This window comes from Cololabis saira, chromosome 12 (genome assembly GCF_033807715.1).
Source record: "Cololabis saira isolate AMF1-May2022 chromosome 12, fColSai1.1, whole genome shotgun sequence".
Lineage (NCBI taxonomy): Eukaryota > Metazoa > Chordata > Actinopteri > Beloniformes > Belonidae > Cololabis > Cololabis saira.
This window is the reverse complement of record NC_084598.1, coordinates 1636001-1663955: the sequence shown is the minus strand read 5'-3', so window position 1 is coordinate 1663955 and position 27955 is coordinate 1636001. Positions and strand designations below refer to the sequence as shown.

Sequence of the window (27955 nt, the reverse complement as noted above, 5' to 3'; positions counted from 1 at the left end):
CCCACCACTAACCTACCGCTAACCCTAACTATAACCCACCACTAACCCTAACCCACCACTAACCTACCACTAACCCTAACCCACCACTAACCTACCACTAACCCTAACCCTAACCCACCACTAACCCTAACCCTAACCCACCACTAACCTTAACCCACCACTAACCTACCACTAACCCTAACCCACCACTAACCTTAACCCACCACTAACCTTAACCCACCACTAACCTACCACTAACCCTAACCCACCACTAACCTTAAGCCACCACTAACCTACCGCTAACCCTAACTATAACCCACCTCTAACCCTAACCCACCACTAACCTACCGCTAACCCTAACTATAACCCACCACTAACCTACCGCTAACCCTAACTATAACCCACCACTAACCCCAACCCACCACTAACCCTAACCCACCACTAACCATAACCCACCACTAACCTACCACTAACCCTAACTATAACCCACCACTAACCCCAACCCACCACTAACCCTAACCCACCACTAACCTACCACTAACCCTAACCCTAACCCACCAGTCACCCTAACCCACCACTAACCCTAACCCTAACCCACCACTAACCTTAACCCACCACTAACCCTAACCCACCACTAACCTTAACCCACCACTAACCTTAACCCACCAATAACCCACCACTAACCTTAACCCACCACTAACCTACCACTAACCTTAACCCTAACCCACCACTAACCTACCGCTAACCCTAACTATAACCCACCACTAACCCTAACCCACCACTAACCTACCACTAACCCTAACCCACCACTAACCTACCACTAACCCTAACCCTAACCCACCACTAACCCTAACCCTAACCCACCACTAACCTTAACCCACCACTAACCTACCACTAACCCTAACCCACCACTAACCCTAACCCTAACCCACCACTAACCTTAACCCACCACTAACCTACCACTAACCCTAACCCACCACTAACCTTAAGCCACCACTAACCTACCGCTAACCCTAACTATAACCCACCTCTAACCCTAACCCACCACTAACCTACCGCTAACCCTAACTATAACCCACCACTAACCTACCGCTAACCCTAACTATAACCCACCACTAACCCCAACCCACCACTAACCCTAACCCACCACTAACCATAACCCACCACTAACCTACCACTAACCCTAACTATAACCCACCACTAACCCCAACCCACCACTAACCCCAACCCACCACTAACCCCAACCCACCACTAACCCTAACCCACCACTAACCTACCACTAACCCTAACCCTAACCCACCAGTCACCCTAACCCACCACTAACCCTAACCCTAACCCACCACTAACCTTAACCCACCACTAACCCTAACCCACCACTAACCTTAACCCACCACTAACCTTAACCCACCAATAACCCACCACTAACCTTAACCCACCACTAACCTACCACTAACCTTAACCCTAACCCACCACTAACCTACCACTAACCTTAACCCTAACCCACCACTAACCCTAACCCACCACTAACCTTAACCCACCACTAACCCTAACCCACCACTAACCTTAACCCACCACTAACCTTAACCCACCACTAACCTACCACTAACCCTAACTATAACCCACCACTAACCTACCACTAACCCTAACTATAACCAACCACTAACCTTAACCCACCACTAACCTACCACTAACCCTAACTATAAACCACCACTAACCTTAACCCTAACCCACCACTAACCCTAGTTAGATGTTCGAATGTTCCTGTTCAGTTTTTAGAGGTTGTTGAGGAGGAATGTTTAGACAGACTTTAGTCCCATTGAGGTTTTTCAGAAACTAAACTAAAACTGCCTTCATCCAATATAACTGTCAGTAAATGAATGAGCTCCTTCCAACAACAACAGTTGTGGGTTTGCTTGTGTCAGTGAGTTCTTCAGGATGTTATTGTGCCCCCCCATGTTGAACAGCTGCTGAACTGTGGGGGTTTGAACAAGGACAAATCTCAGGAACGACGATGGATCTGGATGGTTCCGTGGAATCGTTTACAGTTAAGATAATCAATTAAGTTTAGTTTACAAATCCATGTCACATCACAGATGGAGAAACAACTGTTTCCTCAAGTTACTGTAGTTCTTGGTAAATCAGAAGTTTTGTGGAGAAACAATCTAAGAGGTGAAAAATGATTTCAATTTCCCTCAGAGATTTGTAATTCATAAATCTGGTGAGTTTTTTCTCTGTAATCTGATTTCTGATGACGAAACACCAAAGATCAGAGTTCGGATCAGAGTTGGGAGTTGGACCGTAGAAAGGGAAGAGGTTTTCTTGTAGTGGCCATCTTAACATTGGTGCAATGAGTCTGAGCTTTAAACTGCTAACAGACTCGTGGCTAGAAACAATGCCTTCTTTTTGTGAGAAGTGTGTTTAATTTAGGTGAAAGTGGTATTTTTGGGTTAAAGGTAATACTTTGTCTGTTTGCTTGGTGTTTGCACTGCATCGTGGTTTATGTGATTAAAACCGTTTTACCGCTGTACTCTGTGAACATAGTTGTTTCTATCATTTCTGGAAACAAACATAAGAGTTTTATAAATTAGTTTTTATCCGAGTTACTGAAAGTTCACAAGTAAGAGATTCATATTATCCCTAAACCTAACGCTTCCTTCTAAGATTTCATCCCTCTAATTGCTTATCTTTAATTTGTCGTCCTGCAGGATTCTCAGAGCCCCCTCCCTGGTCCTGGTCCGGTTCAGACCCCCCTCCCTGGTCCGGTTCAGACCCCCCCTCCCTGGTCCGGTTCAGACCCCCCGTCCCTGGTCCGGTTCAGACCCCCCTCCCTGGTCCGGTTCAGACCCCCTCCCTGGTCCGGTTCAGACCCCCTCCCTGGTCCGGTCCAGACCCCCCTCCCTGGTCCGGTTCAGACCCCCCCCCCCACACATGCTGAGGCCTTACAGAAATGTGGATGTAATCAGAGTGTGAGCAGATTCATCAGAAGATATTTGTCAGTTACTCATGACTCCATCTGGTCTCCGGACCAGCGGGTTCCTCTTTAGAACCTTCACAACTGACGTCCAACAGTTTGAAACCCTAGTGATCCAGGAAGTAGAACGTACCGTGACACCGGACCTCCGGGTCGCCCCAGAACAGCTCTCTGCATTCGCTGCAGGTTCTTCCTCCGAACCCGGGATGGCAGGAACACTGACCCCCGACCTGCAGGGAGAAACCACATCAGTCCACTAGGGTCCAGATCCAGACCTTCAGGTCCAGATCCAGACCTGCAGGTCCAAATCCAGACCTGCAGGTCCTCTACAGACCACTAGGATCCAGATCTGCAGGTCCTCTACAGACCACTAGGGTCCAGATCCAGACCTGCAGGTCCTCTACAGACCACTAGGGTCCAGATCCAGACCTGCAGGTCCTCTACAGACCACTAGGGTCCAGATCCAGACCTGCAGGTCCTCTACAGACCACTAGGGTCCAGATCCAGACCTGCGGGTCCTCTACAGGTCTGTATCAGGTGTGTATCTGGTGTGTATCAGGTGTGTATCAGGTCTGTATCAGGTGCGTATCAGGTGCGTATTGATGAGGCATTGTGACAGCACGTGGCCCCTCTGCAGGGACAACGACGCCTTGCAGGTTGCCCCAGCCTCATACCCCTGCAGACATTGTCATGCAAGTTCCGGCGTCTTGCATCCCTGCCGAGATGGCACCGTGGAAGTAGCTTTTGACTTACAGCTCCTGCAGAGACGAGGACTCGATACCATATATGGATTTCCTGACCCAGGGGGTAGTCCCGAATTGGAAGATCACAGGCTTCTTGTATAAAAACCCTGTTGTAAAATCTCTCGGGGTCAGCATTTCAACCAGACCCTGGTCTGTGTAGACGCCGGCTAAATAAAACTCACTATACCACAAAGCGGACTTCTAATATGGTTTTTATAAATTCCTCAACAGTATCAGGTGTGTATCAGGTGTGTATCAGGCGTGTATCAGGTGTGTATCAGGTGTGTATCAGGTGTGTATCAGGTGTGTATCTAGTGTGTATCAGGTGTGTATCAGGTGTGTATCAGGTGTGTATCAGGTGTGTATCAGGTGTGTATCAGGTGTGTATCAGGTGTGTATCAGGTGTGTATCTGGTGTGTATCAGGTGTGTATCAGGTGTGTATCAGGTGTGTATCAGGTGTGTATCAGGTGTGTATCTAGTGTTATCAGGTGTGTATCAGGTGTGTATCAGGTGTGTATCAGGTGTGTATCAGGTGTGTATCAGGTGTGTATCTAGTGTGTATCAGGTGTGTATCAGGTGTGTATCAGGTGTGTATCTAGTGTGTATCTAGTGTGTATCAGGTGTGTATCAGGTGTGTATCAGGTGTGTATCAGGTGTGTATCAGGCGTGTATCAGGTGTGTATCTGGTGTGTATCAGGTGTGTATCAGGTGTGTATCAGGTGTGTATCAGGTGTGTATCTAGTGTGTATCTAGTGTGTACCAGGTGTGTATCAGGTGTGTATCAGGTGTGTATCTAGTGTGTACCAGGTTTGTATCAGGTGTGTATCTGGTGTGTATCAGGTTTGTATCAGGTGTGTATCTGGTGTGTATCAGGTGTGTATCAGGTGTGTATCAGGTGTGTATCAGGTGTGTATCAGGTGTGTATCAGGAGTGTATCAGGTGTGTATCAGGTGTGTATCAGGTGTGTATCAGGTGTGTATCAGGTGTGTATCAGGCGTGTATCAGGTGTGTATCAGGCGTGTATCAGGCGTGTATCAGGTGTGTATCAGGTGTGTATCAGGTGTGTATCAGGTGTGTATCAGGTGTGTATCAGGTGTGTATCAGGTGTGTATCTAGTGTGTATCTAGTGTGTATCAGGTGTGTATCAGGCGTGTATCAGGTGTGTATCAGGTGTGTATCTGGTGTGTATCTAGTGTGTACCAGGTGTGTATCAGGTGTGTATCAGGTGTATATCAGGTGTGTATCAGGTGTGTATCAGGTGTGTATCTAGTGTGTATCTAGTGTGTATCAGGTGTGTATCAGGTGTGTATCAGGTGTGTATCAGGCGTGTATCAGGTGTGTATCTGGTGTGTATCAGGTGTGTATCAGGTGTGTATCAGGTGTGTATCAGGTGTGTATCTAGTGTGTATCTAGTGTGTACCAGGTGTGTATCAGGTGTGTATCAGGTGTGTATCTAGTGTGTACCAGGTTTGTATCAGGTGTGTATCTGGTGTGTATCAGGTTTGTATCAGGTGTGTATCTGGTGTGTATCAGGTGTGTATCAGGTGTGTATCAGGTGTGTATCAGGTGTGTATCAGGTGTGTATCAGGAGTGTATCAGGTGTGTATCAGGTGTGTATCAGGTGTGTATCAGGTGTGTATCAGGTGTGTATCAGGTGTGTATCAGGTGTGTATCAGGTGTGTATCAGGCGTGTATCAGGCGTGTATCAGGTGTGTATCAGGTGTGTATCAGGTGTGTATCAGGTGTGTATCAGGTGTGTATCAGGTGTGTATCAGGTGTGTATCAGGTGTGTATCTGGTGTGTATCTAGTGTGTACCAGGTGTGTATCAGGTGTGTATCAGGTGTATATCAGGTGTGTATCAGGTGTGTATCAGGTGTGTATCAGGTGTGTATCAGGTGTGTATCAGGTGTGTATCAGGTGTGTATCAGGTGTGTATCAGGTGCCTCACCTGGTCGCAGGACATCCCGTAAGAGTGTTGGGTGTCGCAGTCGCAGCGCTGGCAGCCGTCGCCACTCGCCATGTTCCAGGTGTCGGGTGCGCAGCGGTCGCAGGTCTGACCAATCACGTTGCTCCGGCAGGGACACTGGCCGCTGACACGATCGCAGTGACAGTCGCCGGGCGCCGGGCAGCTGGACACCTCGCTGCCGAGCTCGTCACACACACACTCTGGAACAGATCCATCAATAACCTCGTCACACACACACTCTGGAACAGATCCATCAATAACCTTGTCACACACACACACACACACACACACACACACACACACACACACACACACACACACACACACACACACACACACACACACACACACACACACACACACACACACACACTCTGGAACAGATCCATCAATAACCTCGTCATACACACACTCTGGAACAGATCCATCAATAACCTCGTCATACACACACTCTGGAACAGATCCATCAATAACCTCGTCACACACACACACACACACACACACACACACACACACACACACACACACACACACACACACACACACACACACACACACACACACACACACACACACACACATACACACACACACACACACACACACACACACACTCTGGAACAGATCCATCAGTAACCTCATCACACACACACACACACACACACACACACTCTGTAACAGATGCATCAATAACCTCGTCACACACACACTCTGGAACAGATCCATCGATAATCTCGTCACACACACACACACACACACACACACACACACACACACACACACACACACACACACACACACACACACACACACTCTGTAACAGATCCATCATTAACCTCGTCACACACACACACACACACACACACACACACACACACACACACACACACACACACACACACACACACACACACACACACACACACACACACACACTGTAACAGATCTAAGACACTAACTAGAGGTTTACTAACACTAACTAGAGGTTTACTAACACTACCTAGAGGTTTAATAACACTAACTAGAGGTTTACTAACACTACCTAGAGGTTTACTGACACTAACTAGAGGTTTACTAAACACTAACTAGAGGTTTACTAAACACTAACTAGAGGTTTACTAAACACTAACTAGAGGTTTACTAACACTACCTAGAGGTTTACTAAACACTAACTAGAGGTTTACTAACACTAACTAGAGGTTTACTAACACTAACTAGAGGTTTACTGACACTAACTAGAGGTTTACTAAACACTAACTAGAGGTTTACTAACATTAACTAGAGGTTTACTAACACTAACTAGAGGTTTACTAACACTAACTAGAGGTTTACTAACACTAACTAGAGGTTTACTGACACTAACTAGAGGTTTACTAACACTAACTAGAGGTTTACTAACACTAACTAGAGGTTTACTGACACTAACTAGAGGTTTACTAAACACTAACTAGAGGTTTACTAACACTAACTAGAGGTTTACTAACACTAACTAGAGGTTTACTAACACTAACTATAGGTTTACTAACACTAACTATAGGTTTACTAACACTAACTAGAGGTTTACTAACACTAACTAGAGGTTTACTAACACTAACTATAGGTTTACTAACACTAACTAGAGGTTTACTAACACTAACTAGAGGTTTACTAACACTAACTAGAGGTTTACTAACACTAACTAGAGGTTTACTAACACTAACTAGAGGTTTACTAAACACTAACTAGAGGTTTACTAACACTAACTATAGGTTTACTAACACTAACTAGAGGTTTACTAACACTAACTAGAGGTTTACTAACACTAACTAGAGGTTTACTAAACACTAACTAGAGGTTTACTAAACACTTACTACAGGTTTACTAACACTAACTAGAGGTTTACTAAACACTAACTAGAGGTTTACTAACACTAACTAGAGGTTTACTAAACACTTACTACAGGTTTACTAACACTAACTAGAGGTTTACTAACACTAACTAGAGGTTTACTAACACTAACTAGAGGTTTACTGACACTAACTAGAGGTTTACTAACACTAACTAGAGGTTTACTAAACACTAACTAGAGGTTTACTAACACTAACTAGAGGTTTACTAACACTAACTAGAGGTTTACTAACACTAACTAGAGGTTTACTAAATACTAACTAGAGGTTTACTAGCACTAACTAGAGGTTTACTAACACTAACTAGAGGTTTACTAACACTAACTAGAGGTTTACTAGCACTAACTAGAGGTTTACTAAACACTAACTAGAGGTTTACTAGCACTAACTAGAGGTTTAATAACACTAACTAGAGGTTTACTGACACTAACTAGAGGTTTACTAACACTAACTAGAGGTTTACTAACACCAACTAGAGGTTTACTAAACACTAACTAGAGGTTTACTAACACTAACTAGAGGTTTACTGACACTAACTAGAGGTTTACTGACACTAACTAGAGGTTTACTAACACTAACTAGAGGTTTACTAACACTAACTAGAGGTATTTGTTTTAAAGCTGCTCTCAGCCTCCTGAACCCTTTTCTTCTTCACATCCCAGGGACAACGGTTGTCTCCATGGTAACCCGGTGGTTACTCACTCCTGCAGTCCTGCAGCAGGGCGTTGCCGTAGTAACCCAGTGCGCAGCTCTGGCAGGCGGGACCCTCGGTGTGGTGGAGGCAGCGCTGACACTCGCCGGTCCGGGCGTCGCAGGACAGCGGGTCCAGCAGGTCCAGGTTATTGTTGCACTGACACGGCGTGCACTGCCCCCCCGCCTCAGAGGGGTTTCCATAGTAACCGGGGGAGCACTCATCACAATGAGGACCTGTGGAGGACAGCAGGGGAAGAGACAAACAGGTGGTTACTATGGTGACTAGAAGGGCTTTTTAGATGAGCGCTAGAAAAACTGATCCGATCAACGCTGGACAGGAGACGCATGTCTGCTAGTATGAACACTTTTACCTCTTGTTCTCTAATGGATAGGACAGGATATCTACCAATGTACTTACATATTTCCATAGAATGATTAACACTCAGACTCCTACATTTCTCTATAATAATAGAACCTATTGTTCAAATATTACTTCATTTAACACTCGAATAGTGGTGGGATTATGTGGCGAATAGTGGTGGGATTATGTTCCCCTGACCTACAGTGGGGAGAACAAGTATTTGATACACTGCCGATTTTGCAGGTTTTCCCACTTTGAAAGCATGTAGAAGTCTGTAATTTTTATCATAGGTACTCTTCAACTGTGAGTGATGGAATCTAAAAAGAAAATCCAGAAAATCACATTGTATGATTTTTAAGTAATTAATTTGCATTTTATCGCATGACGTAAGTATTTGATACATCAGAAAAACAGAACTTAATATTTGGTACAGAAATCTTTGTTTGCAATTACAGAGATCAGACGTTTCCTGTAGTTCTTGACCAGGTTTGCACACACTGTAGCAGGGATTTTGGCCCACTCCTCCATACAGATCTTCTCCAGATCCTTCAGGTTTCGGGGCTGTCGCTGGGCAATACGGACTTTCAGCTCCCTCCAAAGATTTTCTATTGGGTTCAGGTCTGGAGACTGGCTAGGCCACTCCAGGACCTTGAAATGCTTCTTATGGAGCCACTCCTTAGTTGCCCTGGCTGTGTGTTTCGGGTCATTGTCATGCTGGAAGACCCAGCCACGACCCATCTTCAATGCTCTTACTGAGGGAAGGAGGTTGTTGGCCAAGATCTCGCGATACATGGCCCCATCCATCCTCCCCTCAATACGGTGCAATCGTCCTGTCCCCTTTGCAGAAAAGCATCCCCAAAGAATGATGTTTCCACCTCCATGCTTCACGGTTGGGATGGTGTTCTTGGGGTTGTACTCATCCTTCTTCTTCCTCCAAACACGGCGAATGGAGTTTAGACCAAAAAGCTCTATTTTAGTCTCATCAGACCACATGACCTTCTCCCATTCCTCCTCTGGATCATCCAGATGGTCATTGGCAAACTTCAGACGGGCCTTGACATGCACTGGCTTGAGCAGGGGGACCTTGCGTGCGCTGCAGGATTTTAATCCATGACGGCGTAGTGTGTTACTAATGGTTTTCTTTGAGACTGTGGTCCCAGCTCTCTTCAGGTCATTGACCAGGTCCTGCCGTGTAGTTCTGGGCTGATCCCTCACCTTCCTCATGATCATTGATGCCCCACAAGGTGAGATTTTGCATGGAGCCCCAGACCGAGGGAGATTGACCATCATCTTGAACTTCTTCCATTTTCTAATAATTGCGCCAACAGTTGTTGCCTTCTCATCAAGCTGCTTGCCTATTGTCCTGTAGCCCATCCCAGCCTTGTGCAGGTCTACAATTTTATCGCTGATGTCCTTACACAGCTCTCTGGTCTTGGCCATTGTGGAGAGGTTGGAGTTTGTTTGATTGAGTGTGTGGACAGGTGTCTTTTATACAGGTAACGAGTTCAAACAGGTGCAGTTAATACAGGTAATGAGTGGAGAACAGGAGGGCTTCTTAAAGAACAACTAACAGGTCTGTGAGAGCCGGAAGTCTTACTGGTTGACAGGTGATCAAATACTTATGTCATGCAATAAAATGCAAATTCATTACTTAAAAATCATACAATGTGATTTTCTGGATTTTTTTTTAGATTCTGTCACTCACAGTTGAAGAGTACCTATGATAAAAATGACAGACTTCTACATGCTTTGCAAGTGGGAAAACCTGCAAAATCCGCTGGGCGGTGCCCCTCACCCTTCTTCTCCTCTCCTTTTCCCTGCCTCTCTTCTCCATTACCATTTTTATTTATTATAAATATCTCATAGCTATCATTTTTGTCCATCGTTCCGGTAGTTTCTTGTGCGAGCCCCCCTTTTTTCTCTTTTGTGCATGTTTGCAGGCTGGAGCCTCGGGAGCTGCGTTCTGGCCTGTGTTCCCGCCCCCCCCCCCCCATCCCCGGTCATCCCGTTGCTGCTTCCACCTGCCTACGTGGATGTCTGCTGTTGCTTCTTCCGCCTGCCTGCACCCCCCCTCTGGTCATCCCGCTGCTGCTTCCACATGACTGTTGTGTGCTCTGGTCATCCTGCTGCTGCTTCCACCTGCCTGCTGTGTGCTGCTGACGTCCCTGACTCCCCCAGTCTGGCCTTCGGCAGGAGGGTCCCCCCTTATGAGCCTGGTCCTGCTCAAGGTTTCTTCCCTCCTAAAGGGGAGTTTTTCTTGCCACTGTTTGGCTTAAGGCTTTTCTCCCACTATGGGAGTTTTTACCTGCCATTGTTTATGTAATAACTGCTCGGGGGTTTATGTTTATGTTTATGTGTATGTTTATGTTCATGTTCTGGATCTCTGGAAAGCGTCTAGAGACAACATCTGTTGTATTAGACGCTATACAAATAAAATTGAATTGAATTGAATTGAATTGAAAATCGGCAGTGTATCAAATACTTGTTCTCCCCAGTGTAAGTCTGACTCTATGAAGAGGACAGTACTTTATAGATCAGCTGCATGTTGGAAAACCCTTCCAGGTGAGATTCCTGACATCAAAAGAGGCTAAGGGTGCTTTCACACCTGTGGCCCGTTTGTTTTGTTCCGATTCAGGGGCTAAATCGATACAGTTGTTTCGTTTCTCATTTGTGGAGTTTGTGTTCACAAGGCAACCGTCGGGGCAGAGCGGAGCTCAGCAGCGGGCGAGAGGCCGCCTGCCGCGGCGTTTGCGCTGCGCAAACCCTGCTCGAATTGAACATTTTTTAATTTCACTGTGCCATGTGGGACGACATCTCAGCACGTCCAATAGGATAGAAGGGGGTGGAGGCTGCGCCGACTCTTCTCCTTGCGCCGCGGTCGCACATACACATGAATGGAGTTGTATTGGTTGCTGTGTGGATTATGTTCTCACTACAAATAAAAAAAATTTACCGTTTCAGGTCTGGAATGGAATCGGGCCGAGATCACCTCTCCTAGGAGATCTCGGCTCGCTTGTTTTGTGCCGCATCCGAGCGTGATTGCTGTGTTCACATGTACCAAACAAACCGATCTTTAGGGGGAAACGTTCCCTGTTCCGGAACAACTGCTCCAAACGGGAGGTGTGAAAGCTCCCTGATTTGAAATGAAGACTAAAAATGTATTTGTTGTCATCACTTTAACATCATATAGCGATCTGATTGAGTGAAATCAATACATCCAATTATATATGATTTGTATTTTGTTTTTCTTCATTTCTTATTTGTAATTTTTTTAAATGTACTTTATAAATGTACTTTATGAATTGAGATTGTATGTCTTATTTTGTATTTTATTATCTGGACCCTGGGAAGGCTAGCCTTGGCGTCAGCTAATGGGGATCCTTTTAAATACACAAATAAACCAATAAATAGTGACTACAACTACATATCACTCACCATTTAAAGTTTTTATTAACGAAAACTTTGGTTTTACCGTATCTCATGTTTGACAGCCTGAGCCTAACACTAGGTGGCGCTATCACAGACCAAAGAAACCTCTGGGTGGGAACAGGCTCAGGCTCACAAACAACAACAACAAACAACATCCAAAAATATCACAGCCTCACAAAAGTAACACACCATAAAATGTTAAAGCCTGACTAATAAAAGCAGCTCCAGCTGGTTTCAGTTGTGGATCTCAGCTGGAGGTGTTCCAGTCTGAGGACGGAAGGTTTAATTAGAAGCTCTGTGATTGTTGGGAGAGTACAGGAAGTTACGGGTGTGTTATTACAGCAGGATCCCAGACTCTCTCCTTTCTCCTGAGTCACTACATCATACCTGCTGAGAGGCTGCAAACGTCTGGGAGAGTCAGGTCTGAAGAGAAACTTGCAGCTTACAGAAACTCAAACCTGAACAATTCAGGAATGTGAGGAATTAGGACCAAATCGATACAGCAGGAGCATCTGAACGCATCTGAGGGCTGATGGGAGTCTGAACGGCCGATGGGACGAAGGTCATTTTCCTCCTCCGTGTCCTGCAGCAAGGGTTTGTAATCTGATTACATTATACCAGCGAGTAAAGACTCACAAAGGAGTTAAAGTATCCAGATTTACCTCCTGACACCGGAGCTGTTTCCTCCGGAGGTCCAGCTGCTGCCGACAACCCTAACTCTAACCCCTAACCCCAACGCTAACCCTGACCATAACCATAACCATAACCATAACCATAACGCTGACCCCAACCCTGGCCCCGACCCTGACCCCAACCCTGACCCCAACCCCAAACCCAAACCCCAACCCTAATCCTAACCTTAACCCAACCCTCACCCTAAACCCTAACCTTAACCCAACCCTCACCCTAAACCCTAACCCTCACCCTAAATCCTAACCTTATCCTAACCCTGACCCTAAATCCTAACCCTCACCCTAAATCCTAACCTTGAGTTGGTGTTGGATGAAAGTCTGCAGCGGGAGCGAGGGAGCAGAGACCCGGATGTTTGTGAGGAATATTCCTGCATCATTAATCCTCTTCCTGGTGGATATGCAGCCTGGAGGGTCGATGAGGGAGTCAGAGGCTCCGTGACGTATTTCTTTACACAGCTTTAGGGTTTAAACCGAGGCATCCTGCGGTGGGGGCCGTGGGGGAGTGTTTCCACAGCTGGGGACTCTGCTGGGGTCCACTGATCTCTGAACCAGTTCTGGGGGAGGGGGGTTGCAGTATTCACAGCAGCCATATGGATCCCCTAACAGCCGGGTGGAGAATCTCCACCACCTTGTTTAGACACACAAACGAGCCAGTAAGCTAATGCTCTGAATCCAGGACTCGGGGGGAACCAGCTCCCTGGTCTGGTCTCGGAGGTCCAGCTCCCTGGTCTGGTCTGGGAGGTCCAGCTCCCTGGTCTGGGAGGTCCAGCTCGCTGGTCTGGGAGGTCCAGCTCGCTGGTCTGGGAGGTCCAGCTCGCTGGTCTGGGAGGTCCAGCTCCCTGGTCTGGGAGGTCCAGCTCCCTGGTCTGGGAGGTCCAGCTCGCTGGTCTGGGAGGTCCAGCTCGCTGGTCTGGGAGGTCCAGCTCGCTGGTCTGGGAGGTCCAGCTCCCTGGTCTGGGAGGTCCAGCTCCCTGGTCTGGGAGGTCCAGCTCGCTGGTCTGGGAGGTCCAGCTCCCTGGTCTAGGAGGTCCAGCTCCCTGGTCTGGGAGGTCCAGCTCGCTGGTCTGGGAGGTCCAGCTCCCTGGTCTAGGAGGTCCAGCTCCCTGGTCTGGGAGGTCCAGCTCCCTGGTCTGGGAGGTCCAGCTCGCTGGTCTGGGAGGTCCAGCTCCCTGGTCTGGGAGGTCCAGCTCCCTGGTCTAGGAAGTCCAGCTCGCTGGTCTAGGAGGTCCAGCTCGCTGGTCTGGGAGGTCCAGCTCGCTGGTCTGGGAGGTCCAGCTCGCTGGTCTGGGAGGTCCAGCTCCCTGGTCTGGGAGGTCCAGCTCGCTGGTCTGGGAGGTCCAGCTCCCTGGTCTGGGAGGTCCAGCTCGCTGGTCTGGGAGGTCCAGCTCCCTGGTCTGGGAGGTCCATCTCCCTGGTCTAGGAGGTCCAGCTCCCTGGTCTGGGAGGTTCAGCTCACTGGTCTGGGAGGTCCAGCTCCCTGGTCTGGTCTGGGAGGTCCAGCTCGCTGGTCTAGGAGGTCCAGCTCCCTGGTCTGGGAGGTCCAGCTCGCTGGTCTGGGAGGTCCAGCTCCCTGGTCTGGGAGGTCCAGCTCCCTGGTCTAGGAGGTCCAGCTCGCTGGTCTAGGAGGTCCAGCTCCCTGGTCTAGGAGGTCCAGCTCGCTGGTCTAGGAGGTCCAGCTCCCTGGTCTGGGAGGTCCAGCTCCCTGGTCTGGGAGGTCCAGCTCGCTGGTCTAGGAGGTCCAGCTCGCTGGTCTGGGAGGTCCAGCTCCCTGGTCTGGGAGGTCCAGCTCCCTGGTCTAGGAGGTCCAGCTGGTTGGTCATGGCCACAATCCGCTCCACAATCATCCTCTTCTTTACTACAGCTGTGATGGAGGAAATACCAGCAAATATATATTTGCTTGTATCCTCAGACCTGTGACATTTGTCCTCCTTTATGGTGTTTCTGGTGTTTATAATTATTATTCGGACAAAAGGTGAAAGTTTGTGTCATATTTCTACATTTACATGGTTATTATGAAGTGGGTCGAGGTCGGAGTATCTGCAGCAGCTAAACTCCACATCAGTTGGGAGGACGCAAGGAAACGTGCAGAGATTCATCCATTTGAACATTTCTGTGTGGACTTTATTTGGGCATAAAGAATGTTTTATTATGATGTTGTACAGGAGTGTGGGAGTGAGGGGGGCAGGGTAACGGCCCCTTTTGGGCGGGGGAGAAGGTTCGTCCCTCAAGACTCCTCTCCCTGGCCCTGCCCCTTCTCAACCTTTCCCCGACCCTGCACCCCAACCTGGGATTTGATGATTGGGCCGGAGCTTCGGGAGCTGCGTGCTGGCCTGTAGTCCCCACCCCTGGTCATCCCGTTGCTGCTTCCACCTGCCTGCTGTGCTGTTGCCGTCCCTGACCCACCAGTCTGGCCCTCGGCAGGAGGGTCCCCCCTTATGAGCCTGGTCCTAGTCCAGGTTTCTTCCCTCCTAAAGGGGAGTTTTCCTTGCCACTGTTTGGCTTAAGGTTTTTCTCCCACCAGGGGAGTTTTTACCTGCCATTGTTTATGTAATAATTGCTCCATGTTCTGGGTCTCTGGAAAGCGTCTAGAGACAACATTAGTTGTATTAGACGCTATATAAATAAAATTGAATTGAAAAAATTGAGTTGAGGAGGGATAGGTTTAGGGTTAGGGACTCGGGGACAGAGGAGAAGTTCACCACCATCGTCTTTAGTTGCTGCAGGAACTAGATCTTCTAGATGAGAGACCCCCCCCCCTCGGTGAACTGGGTCTCAGCTCGGTGGGGCGGTGTTGTTCAGCCAACCTCCGGATTTATTATTTCAAGGTCTTCCAACTAAACAGGGCCCCAGCAACCCTCCCTCACAGACCCCGTCCCTTTTAGGGGTTTGTTCACATGAACACAGAACTTCATTTGAGGGAGTTTTTGAGAGTAGAGTTTCACCTTTGTGTCCCGTGTTGCAGACGCAGACGACCTGCTGCGAGTCGTCGCTACGGTAACACCTCCCTGCGAACTGCCGCGGGGTCTCTGGGCCGTCGGGACACAAGCAGGGGCGACAGTGGTCACCTGACCCCAGCACGGGGTCGCCATAGTAACCATCCACGCACCTGTATCAAGGTCAGAGTAGAGGTCAGAACTAGTGTAGTCCCAATCGATCGGCCCGATCACGTCATTTTCAAAACATCGGTATCGGCCAAAAAAGTGTGCATGACCTACCTGGACCGGGTCACATGACCGTACCTGGATCAGGTCACATGTCCGTACCTGGATCAGGTCACATGACCGTACCTAGATCAGGTCACATGACCGTACCTGGATGGGGTCACATGACCGTACCTGGGTCGGGTCACCTGACTCACCTGTTGCAGGTGTGTCCCTCCGTGTGATCCCTGCAGGCCCGGCAGCGGCCCGTGTCGGGGTCGCAGGCCTCGGCGTGGCCGTTGCAGGAGCAGGCCCGGCAGCCGGGGAAGCCCCAGTGACCCGGCAGGCAGCGTTCACACTGGCGACCCGTCGCCCCGGCAACACAGGGGCACTGCCCGGTCCGCTGGTCGCAGAACCGGGTCTGGGAGCCGGCGGCGCTGCAGGCGCAGGCTGCAAACAGAACCAGAACACAGCGTCAGGAACCAGAACCAGAACACAGAACACAGCGTCAGGAATCAGAACCAGAACACAGAACACAGCGTCAGGAATCAGAACCAGAACACAGCGTCAGGAACCAGGGCTGCGTCCAAAATCCCACACTTCCACCCTAATGAGCAGCAAAAACAGTGTGTGAGATTTGTTAGTGCGTCCGAAACATTAGTACGTACTCAATAGTATGTACTATCCATACTCATTCTGGAGAAATGTATTAGTGTGGATTGATGGACACTAGCTGAGCAGAAACTTCCCACAATGCAATGCAGCGGTGTTTGGTTGCTAATTGATACGTATATGTCATAAGTGTAATATTAAGTATAACATGGTAAATGCTGCTACTGCTGCTGTTACCATGGTAACTGCTGCTACTGCTGCTGTTACCATGGTAACTGCTGCTACTGCTGCTGTTACCATGGTAACAGCTGTTATTGCTGCTGTGACACGTCACTTATTCCCAACGGCAGGAAGTGACGTGTGGCTCTTAAGGCTGAATTATGGTTCTGTGTCACACCAACGCAGAGCACACGCTGCAGCCGTGACGCCGTCGTGAACCCTTCGGACTTCTCCGTCACTCCATTTCGTCGCGGTGCAGTACCCCCCGCGGCCGCTAGTTAGCGATCTTTTTCTGAATTGTTTATCCGACTTTTTCCGGTCACAGTAAATCAAAGAGATAAGGACAACTATTGTGCAAAAAACCAAAACAAAAAAAATCACACATGCACGAAGAAAAGAGCGCTGAAAGTTCACTACTGCTTCAAACCGGAAACCGGAAATGCGTTGCTTCCAATGGCACTTTTCCACTAGTCTCGGCTCAGCCCGGCGCGGCATGACGCGGCTCGACACGGCTCCACACGTGTGTGTTTCCACAGCCAGGGGAGAAGCGGGCAGGTTAGGGTGAAGCTGCTGTGACGTACTTGATTGCGCAACACCTTTGTTCATGTCGGCGCTGATTAGAAATCAGCTGGAGCCGGGAGCGGCTGAGAAAAAAACAGCCCGTCTACATCGCTTTTTTAATTTTTTCTCGACAGCCACCAGGTTTATGAACATCTGCACCTCAGAGTTGGATTACCAAACAGACGTTTGTGCTGTATAATAAAATCACCGCGAGTCGCCTCGCGCTGACTCCCGCTTCCTGATTCAAACGTTTGACGGCCCCGCCCCCGACCAATCAGAGGCGTGGAGGGTGGTGACGGCCCCGCCCCCGACCAATCAGAGGCGTGGAGGGTGGTGACGGCCCCGCCCCCGACCAATCAGAGGCGTGGAGGGTGGTGACGGCCACGCCCCCCGACCAATCGGTGGCGAGGAGGGTGGTGACCTCAGAAATAGTCCCTGCTCAGCCCGCTATAGAACCTCACTGAAATGGTTACAGAAAAAGGTATCGGCTTGGAGCGGCTTTACCCGTCTCAGCACTAATGCAAAAGCGCAAAACGGGTAGAACCGAGCTAAGGTGATACTAGTGCAAAAGGGGCACAAGAGAACCAATCACAGCCCTCTCCGTCTGCGTGTGGTCTGCGTCGCCTCAACGTGTAGTTACAATTTTCGGGAGGTGACGGCGTGTGGTCTGCGTCGACCCAAACCACACGCTGTAGGCACGGCGTCGTTTTGACGCAGAACCATATTTCGGCCTTTAATAGTACGTCCGAATTAATGCACACTACTGATATTTACTCAAAAGTGTGCCGGACTTAAGTATACTTTTTAGGATATACTGTTTAGTATGGCATTTCAGACGCACCACAGAACACAGAACACAGCATCAGGAACCAGAACCAGAACCAGAACCAGAACACAGCATCAGGAACCAGAACCAGAACCAGAACCAGAACACAGCATCAGGAACCAGAACCAGAACCAGAACCAGAACCAGAACCAGAACCAGAACACAGCATCAGGAACCAGAACCAGAACCAGAACCAGAACACAGCATCAGGAACCAGAACCAGAACCAGAACCAGAACACAGCATCAGGAACCAGAACCAGAACCAGAACCAGAACACAGCATCGGGAACCAGAACCAGAACCAGAACCAGAACACAGCATCAGGAACCAGAACCAGAACCAGAACCAGAACACAGCATCAGGAACCAGAACCAGAACCAGAACCAGAACCAGAACCAGAACACAGCATCAGGAACCAGAACCAGAACCAGAACCAGAACACAGAACACAGCGTAAGGAACCAGAACCAGAACCAGAACCAGAACCAGAACACAGCATTAGGAACCAGAACCAGAACCAGAACACAGCATCAGGAACCAGAACCAGAACCAGAACCAGAACACAGCATTAGGAACCAGAACCAGAACCAGAACACAGCATCAGGAACCAAACCAGAACCAGAACCAGAACACAGCATCAGGAACCAGAACCAGAACCAGAACCAGAACACAGCAACAGGAACCAGAACCAGAACACAGCATTAGGAACCAGAACCAGAACCAGAACCAGAACCAGAACCAGAACACAGCAACAGGAACCAGAACCAGAACACAGCATTAGGAACCAGAACCAGAACACAGCATTAGGAACCAGAACCAGAACCAGAACCAGAACCAGAACCAGAACACAGCGAGAGACACAGCAAACTGGAGCTGAAAGTGATGTTTTTTCTAGGCCTGTGTTGAAAAAAATCAATTTTCCGATTCTAAATCGATTCTCATTTTAATTCCTAAAAATCGATTCATATGTCTAAAGATCGATTTTTTTCTCATCATTACATTACAACTTTTGGTATTTTTTTGTTTATGCTCAAAAAAAGGAATGTTTTGTTGGACACAATGTTTTTGCCTTTAAATATGTTTAAAGGTATAAAAACATTAAAGTTTTCAGTTATAATTGCATAAATTGTCTATATGTCATTACTTTATACACTGTCTTGGGGTATTTACATAAAATGCTGAAAACCAGATTCTCAAAAATCAAAAACCGAAATAGACCGAAAATGGACAAAAAATTTAAACGGAATATGTTAAAAGCTAAATGCAATTTCCTCCGTATCTTTTTCCTCCCTGGATCTGTTTGATAATTCTACACGATGTTTCTGAAAGCAGTTCTATCAGCATTCTGGGAGCTGATTGGTCCTTACAGCATCATTCGCTGCCAATACTTGCTGTTGAATCTCAATATAACACTAGTATTAATATGTTGCAGAACTACAGTCATATCATTCATGCAACAGCTCACAAAATAATAACACTAACCCAAATCAATATCGGAATCCAATCGAATCGGATCGAATGGATTCTTGACATTTGAACCGATCCCCAGCCCTAGTTTTTCTGAGCGCGTGTGGTTGGTGCTGGTGAAGCGGTCACTCCTGAACCCGTGGGGGTGTATTGATTACTGATTATTGATTATGGGCCTTACCTCGGCAGCCGCTGGGTCCGAACTGGAAGGTGGCCGGAGCACAAGCGTGGCAGGTCCTGCCCACCACGTTGGGCCGGCAGGGACACTGGCCCCCGCTGGGGTCGCACACGCTGCTCAGGGAGCCCTGGGGGTCACAGCGGCATTCTGGGAAATAAACGGGACATTTGACTTCAGTTCACTGTCAACAGGTCAGGGAACTTCTCATGCAGAACACGCTGAGGGTCCAATGACCGTTTTATAATATTTGGAATCCATTTATATAATATTTTGAAAAGCTCAAGACGCTTCCTGAGACCCTGAGGGAAAGACTTCCAGAAGTAAAGCACATAAATCGTGTTAGCCTTTCTTCTCTGTATGGTAGGAATGTGTGTACATATACAGGACTGTCTCAGAAAATTAGAATATTGTGATAAAGTTTTTTTTTCTTTATTTTCTGTAATGCAATTAAAAAAACAAAAATGTCATACATTCTGGATTCATTACAAATCAACTGAAATATTGCAAGCCTTTTATTATTTTAATATTGCTGATTATGGCTTACAGTTTAAGATTAAGATTCCCAGAATAGTTTTTGCTGAATCTCCTGTTTGGTACATTGTCTTGTGTTGGTTTTCTGTTGTCAATGTGGTTATGTGGAAAGCTCATAAGAAAATTTTGCCAATCAATATATAGAAAACATTTGAAAAAAGAGAAAATAAGTATAACTTAAAAGGAACAGAGATCTTTAAAAAAAACAAAATTCAGGACAAAATTAATGGAACGTTCTGGTGCTGGCCCCCCCTTCTCCTCCCTTTCTCTCTTTTGTCCATGTTGCAGCATCCTTTGCCGGACACCGGAACCTGCAGGTGGTCGTGGGTGGCTTGTAGCTTGCATTACGGAGCACAAGTCTTTCCCTGACCCTGCACCCCAACCTGGGACTTGCTGATTGGGCCGGAGCTTCGGGAGCTGCGTGCTGGCCTGCGGTCCCCACCCCTGGTCATCCCGTTGCTGCTTCCACCTGCCTGCTGTGCTGTTGCCGTCCCTGACCCACCAGTCTGGCCCTCGGCAGGAGGGTCCCCCCTTATGAGCCTGGTCCTGCTCAAGGTTTCTTCCCTCCTAAAGGGGAGTTTTTCCTTGCCACTGTTAGGCTTAAGGTTTTTCTCCCACCAGGGGAGTTTTTCCTTGCCATTGTTTATGTAATAACTGCTCGGGGGTTTATGTTCTGGGTATGGGTCTCTGGAAAGCGTCTAGAGACAACTCTGTTGTATTAGACGCTATATATACGATATATATATATATAGATGAAGAAATATCGTGATAATTGTTAAGTTAGGTGGGTTTTTTTTTCCTCTCTCTCTTTTTAGCACCATTGTCATATTTTTTTCTTTGAATCACAAACTCATATGACTATCTAGGTTTGACGACAGCTATTTTTTGTTATTTTATAACTTTGTTGTAGTTTTGGTTTTGGTTTTTGTTTGTTTGTTGTTGTTTTTTTAAATTACATTTATTGGAAAGTTTTTTTTAATTGTGTAATTTTTAATTTGTTTTTGTTTTTTTTATAATTGAAATTTGATTTCTTATGAAAAAGGGACTGATAAAATTAGTCTTCTTTCTGTTCCCTTTCATTCAAGGAAAGAGATTTGTTGTAATTATATTATTATATAATTGAACTGTTTTGTTTTTCTTTTAATGAATGAAATAAAGAATAATAAAGAAAAAAAGAATATAAATGGCCTGTTACTCCAGCTCCGGTGTGTGGAGCGTGAATGTGACCCGGGTCGTAACGGTGCTGAAGAAACGAGCAGAAGTTAGGAAGATGAGACCTTTGGCTCCCTGGTGCAGCAGGGCAGAGATGCTGAAGATGAAGTTCCTGCAGATATCCGTCATGGGCGTTTTCACCACCCCCTGGCTGTTCTCCATGCACCTGTACCGCTGGAACGTTTCCCAGGCGCGGCTCCCGCTCGATTCCCCTCCCACCGATGCCGAGAAGATGTCCAGGTTCTTACAGTGAGGCATCAACACGATCTGAGGACGGAAACAGTGACTACGTTTACATGCAGTCAAAATTTGGGTTATTGCTAATATTCCGGTTACTGAAACATTCTGAATATTCCGTTTACATGGTAATTAATCATTCGGGATATCCCGATCAAACCAGTGACGCACGGAAAACATCATGACGCAATTCATGTCATTTCCGCTTCTTCTTCCTGTATCCAAATTCAAAACAAATGCTGCTTCGTGCAACTTTTCTCTCACCTTCTTGTAAATCTTCTATCCCGGTACTTTCTACCTTCTACAAATGCAGAAATGTTCATATCCTTCATTACATTTATGAAGTAATTAGTCTCCTCCTGGTCTTGGTTTCTCCGTGTTTATAAGAACTTCCTGGACTCAAAAGACCAGGATTCCTTGTGAACAGAGCATGAGCAGAAAACAAATTCCTGTTCCGTTTGATGGGGATATTCCGTTTGGTGTTTACATGACCCAATATTCAGGTTTAAAAGGAGTAACCCAGGGCTCATATTGGGGTTTGTAAAAACCTGAATATGAGCAAATTCGGGTTATTCAAAGGGGTTATTGGTGTTTATATGGCCGTGCAAATTCGGGTTATTGCCAATATTCGGGTTTTAAAAGGGTTATTGATGCATGGAAACGCAGTCTGTGAGACATCAACAGGATCTGAGGATGGAACAGGAAACTGGTGAAACAAGGAGAACAGAGCCGGTGGTCCAGTCCCTGGTCCGGTCCCTGGTCCAGTCCCTGGTCTGAAGGATGAGATGCCTTCAGGTTTCCCCTGCGGCTTGGGGGATAGGGATAGACCTTAGTTCTGAGTAATCAGTGTTAGAGTTAACCTTAGTTCTGAGTAATCAAGGTTAGAGTTAACCTTAGTTCAAAGTAATCAGTGTTAGAGTTAACCTTAGTTCTGAGTAATCAGTGTTAGAGTTAACCTTAGTTCTGAGTAATCAGTGTTAGAGTTAACCTTAGTTCTGAGTAATCAGGGTTAGAGTTAACCTTAGTTCTGAGTAATCAGGGTTAGAGTTAACCTTAGTTCTGAGTAATCAGTGTTAGAGTTAACCTTAGTTCTGAGTAATCAGGGTTAGAGTTAACCTTAGTTCTGAGTAATCAGGGTTAGAGTTAACCTTAGTTCTGAGTAATCAGGGTTAGAGTTAACCTTAGTTCTGAGTAATCAGGGTTAGAGTTAACCTTAGTTCTGAGTAATCAGTATTAGAGTTAACCTTAGTTCAAAGTAATCAGTGTTAGAGTTAACCTTAGTTCTGAGTAATCAGGGTTAGAGTTAACCTTAGTTCAAAGTAATGAGGGTTAGAGTTAACATTAGTTCAAAGTAATCAGGGTTAGAGTTAGCCTGACTTAGAGTCTGGATTTGAGGTTCCAGCGGGGGTTATGACTGTACTGTGGACCCTGTGAACTCCCCCCCCCCCCCCCACCCCCACCCCCCAACCCCCCCCCCGGGCGTGGTTCCTCACCGAGTCCACCAGGGTGTATGGGGACTGGATGTCGCTGCCGGCGGAGTACAGCAGCAGACTCAGGCGGATGGTGTAGTTCAGACCAGACTCCAAGCAGACGGGCCGCGGCAGAACCACGTACCTGAGGAGACAGAGCACCTTTACTGAGGATCTGAACCCTAACCCCAACCTCCGAGCCCTGGCCCTAACCCCTGACCTTAACCTCCAACCCCAACCTCCGAACCCTGGCCCTAGCCCCTGACCTTAACCTCTAACCCCAACCCTAACCCTAACCTCCGAGCCCTGGCCCTAACCCCTGACCTTAACCTCTAACCCCAACCCTAACCCTAACCCTAACCTCCGAGCCCTGGCCCTAACCCCTGACCTTAACCTCTAACCCCAACCCTAACCCTAACCTCCGAGCCCTGGCCCTAACCCCTGACCTTAACCTCTAACCCCAACCCTAACCCTAACCTCCGAGCCCTGGCCCTAACCCCTGACCTTAACCTCTAACCCCAACCCTAACCCTAACCCTAACCTCAGAGCCCTGGCCCTAACCCCTGACCTTAACCTCCAACCCCAACCTCCGAACCCTGGCCCTAGCCTCTGACCTTAACCTCTAACCCCAACCCTAACCCTAACCTCCGAGCCCTGGCCCTAACCCCTGACCTTAACCTCTAACCCCAACCCTAACCCTAACCCTAACCTCAGAGCCCTGGCCCTAACCCCTGACCTTAACCTCCAACCCCAACCTCCGAACCCTGGCCCTAGCCTCTGACCTTAACCTCTAACCCCAACCCTAACCCTAACCTCCGAGCCCTGGCCCTAACCCCTGACCTTAACCTCTAACCCCAACCCTAACCCTAACCTCCGAGACCTGGCCCTAACCCCTGACCTTAACCTCTAACCCCAACCCTCCACCTTTAAAACTAAACTTAAAACATTTCTGTTTAGTAAAGCCTATAGTTAGTGTTTAGTAAACCTCTAGCTGGTGTTGGTAAATCTCTAGGTAGTGTAAACTTTAGTGTGTCAGAGTCGCTCCTGTAGTTTCTTGTGCTGGCCCCCCCCTTCTCCTCCCTTTTCTCTCTTTTGTCCATGTTGCAGCATCCTTTGCCGGACACCGGAACCTGCAGGTGGTCGTGGGTGGCTTGTAGCTTGCATTACGGAGCACAAGTCTTTCCCTGACCCTGCACCCCAAACTGGGACTTGCTGATTGGGCCGGAGCTTCGGGAGCTGCATGCTGGCCTGCGGTCCCCACCCCTGGTCATCCCGTTGCTGGCCCCCCCTTCTCCTCCCTTTTCTCTCTTTTGTCCTGCAGGTGGTCGTGGGTGGCTTGTAGCTTGCATTACGGAGCACAAGTCTTTCCCCGACCCTGCACCCCAACCTGGGACTTGCTGATTGGGCCGGAGCTTCGGGAGCTGCGTGCTGGCCTGCGGTCCCCACCCCTGGTCATCCCGTTGCTGGCCCCCCCTTCTCCTCCCTTTTCTCTCTTTTGTCCTGCAGGTGGTCGTGGGTGGCTTGTAGCTTGCATTACGGAGCACAAGTCTTTTCCTGACCCTGCACCCCAACCTGGGACTTGCTGATTGGGCCGGAGCTTCGGGAGCTGCGTGCTGGCCTGCGGTCCCCACCCCTGGTCATCCCGTTGCTGCTTCCACCTGCCTGCTGTGCTGTTGCCGTCCCTGACCCACCAGTCTGGCCCTCGGCAGGAGGGTCCCCCCTTATGAGCCTGGTCCTGCTCAAGGTTTCTTCCCTCCTAAAGGGGAGTTTTTCCTTGCCACTGTTAGGCTTAAGGTTTTTCTCCCACTAGGGGAGTTTTTACCTGCCATTGTTTATGTAATAACTGCTCGGGGGTCATGTTCTGGGTATGGGTCTCTGTAAAGCGTCTAGAGACAACTCTGTTGTATTAGACGCTATATAAATAAAATTGAATTGAATTGAATTGAACCCTAACCCTAACCCTAACCCTAACCTCCGAGCCCTGGCCCTAACCCCTGACCTTAACCTCTAACCCCAACCTCCGAACCCTGGCCCTAGCCCCTGACCTTAACCTCTAACCCTAACCCCAACCCCAACCTCTGAGCCCTGGCCTTAACCCCTGACCTTAACCTCTAACCCCAACCCTAACCCTAACCCTAACCTCCGAGCCCTGGCCCTAACCCCTGACCTTAACCTCTAACCCCAACCCTAACCCTAACCTCCGAGCCCTGGCCCTAACCCCTGACCTTAACCTCTAACCCCAACCCTAACCCCAACCTCTGAGCCCTGGCCCTAACCCCTGACCTTAACCTCTAACCCCAACCCCAACCTCCAAGCCCTGGCCCTAGCCCCTGACCTTAACCTCTAACCCCAACCTCCGAACCCAGGCCCTAACCCCTGACCTTAACCTCTAACCCCAACCTCCAACCTCTGAGCCCTGGCCTTAACCCCTGACCTTAACCTCTAACCCCAACCCTAACCCTAACCCTAACCTCCGAGCCCTGGCCCTAACCCCTGACCTTAACCTCTAACCCCAACCCTAACCCTAACCTCCAAACCCTGGCCCTAATCCCTGACCTTAACCTCTAACCCCAACCCCAACCTCCAAGCCCTGGCCCTGGCCCCTGACCTTAACCTCTAACCCCAACCCCAACCTCCAAGCCCTGGCCCTAACCCCTGACCTTAACCTCTAACCCCAACCCCAACCTCCAAGCCCTGGCCCTAACACCTAACCTTAACCTCTAACCCTAACCCCAGTCCGTCCTTCTGGTCCTGCTTGGGGTTCGAACCCTGGTCACTTGCATGGGAGACGGCCGTCACACTACGCCATCCTTTTTTCTTAGGAACAGTAGGCCTTAACCTCTAACCACAACCCTAACCTCTAACCCTAACCTCCAAGCCCTGGCCCTAACACCTAACCTTCACCCCAGTCCGTCCTTCTGGTCCTGCTTGGGGTTCGAACCCTGGTCTAACACCTAACCTTAACCTCTAAGCCCTGGCCTTAACACCAAACCTTAACCTCTAACCCTAACCCCCAAGCCCTGGCCCTAACCTTAACCCCAACCTCCGAACCCAGGCCCTAACCCCTGACCTTAACCACTAACCCCAACCTCCGAACCCAGGCCCTAACCCCTGACCTTAACCTCTAACCCCAACCTCCGAACCCAGGCCCTAACCCCTGACCTTAACCTCTAACCCCAACCTCCGAACCCAGGCCCTAACCCCTGACCTTAACCTCTAACCCCAACCTCCAAACCCTGGCCCTAACCCCTGACCTTAACCACTAACCCCAACCTCCGAACCCAGGCCCTAACCCCTGACCTTAACCTCTAACCCCAACCTCCGAACCCAGGCCCTAACCCCTGACCTTAACCTCTAACCCTAACCCCAACCTCCAAGCCCTGGCCTTAACACCAAACCTTAACCTCTAACCCCAACCTCTGAGCCCTGGCCCTAACCCCTGACCTTAACCTCTAACCACAACCCCAACCTCCAAGCCCTGGCCCTAACCCCTGACCTTAACCTCTAACCCCAACCTCCGAGCCCTGGCCCTAACCCCTGACCCTAACCCCAACCCTCGACCACCGAAGAACAAACTCGTTAAAAAGAATGGTGAACCAGAGCTCTCTGGAGATCAACCCACCGTGAGCCGGGGTGGAGCGAGGTCATCTGGTGGTCATCGTCGGGAACCGTGTTGACGCAGCGGCTGTCGGTTCTGATGGGTCCGGGCCTCATCACTGTCATCAGGACCTCCTCCCATAGGTCTGGCAGCTGCGGAACCAGCAGAACCCAGTTTGGACCGAACCCGGCAGGTCATGTGACCCTGAGGTCTTCAGACTCAGCAGCACATGACATCAACATTTCAAGACGTATAAATCATCAAACTTCAAAAATCTAAGGCGCAATCTCAGACCATTAACACTCGACTGCGCTTAATACAGTACAACTGGATAATGAGATTTTACATCACTCCTGTAAAATTAATTTGATCCTAACATCCCTGACCTCTGCTATAAATGCAATGATTATCAAGGTATTTTATATCACTGTCTATGGAAATGTAAAGAAATCCAAACATTTTGGAGGATCGTGACGCAATATATCTCACAAATTATTTCCGCCCCCCTTCATCTAAGCCCTAAATCGTGTGTTTTGAGTTCCTACCCGGACAATTGCGCTTCGTCCAATAAGGACCTATGCTCACTACAAGCTAGACGATCTTAGACGATTTTATTTAATTATTTTTTCCATTTAATTTGTTATTGTTATTATGATTTCTGTTACGAGCTTGTTTTAATTTTGTTATTGTGTTTCTTTTCTTTTTAATGTCCTTGCCCTTGTCTTGTTTTTGGTTGAGTGTTTTTGCGTTGTGCTGCCAAATGGGGTTTCGGTATTGTTGGGTATTATGTGGAAAATCTAATAAAGACATATTTAAAAATGTTGATAATCTGAATGCAGAACAGTCGTTTACAGTAACAACATCTTTATGGTCGGATATCCTGAGGTTCTGATCCGGGACCTTATTGATCAGCTGCACCAAACTTTACTCTGACTTTGGCTCCTCCTGCTCTTCGCTCACTCTGCTGTGATTGGTCACCGTCCTGAACCAATCAGACGCTTTACTAGCGTTCATCTATCCACGTGAGACAAAAGAACATTTCCTTTTAAACTGAATCTTAAACGGCTCGTGGACGTGGTCTGGGAGCAGGTGGTTTCTGTTCCTGTGGGTTTGGATCAGCTCTGGGTTCTGGTTTAGAGGGGAGGGGGATGCCGAGATGTGGGCGGAGCTTCTTCCTCTTGTGG

At 48.3% G+C, this 27955-nt stretch overlaps 1 protein-coding gene across 4 annotated transcripts in view; it reads right to left on the bottom strand.

The window, feature by feature from the left end:
* Positions 1 to 27955, bottom strand: part of lamb1a (laminin, beta 1a) — a 77088-nt gene that overhangs the window by 21996 nt on the left and 27137 nt on the right. For all 4 annotated transcript variants that reach the window (XR_009783810.1, XM_061735148.1, XM_061735149.1 and 1 more), the window contains exons 15-23: positions 26796 to 26923; positions 23198 to 23318; positions 21533 to 21734; positions 19728 to 19871; positions 16081 to 16312; positions 15665 to 15828; positions 8250 to 8474; positions 5644 to 5861; positions 3084 to 3180 (exon numbers count right to left, since the gene is read on the bottom strand). Coding sequence is in view for 3 of the 4 variants with exons in the window: in XM_061735148.1 (XP_061591132.1) it covers positions 3084 to 3180; positions 5644 to 5861; positions 8250 to 8474; positions 15665 to 15828; positions 16081 to 16312; positions 19728 to 19871; positions 21533 to 21734; positions 23198 to 23318; positions 26796 to 26923 (1531 nt within the window). In the remaining variant the exon portion in view is untranslated. The remainder of the gene's footprint in view (positions 1 to 3083; positions 3181 to 5643; positions 5862 to 8249; positions 8475 to 15664; positions 15829 to 16080; positions 16313 to 19727; positions 19872 to 21532; positions 21735 to 23197; positions 23319 to 26795; positions 26924 to 27955) is intronic.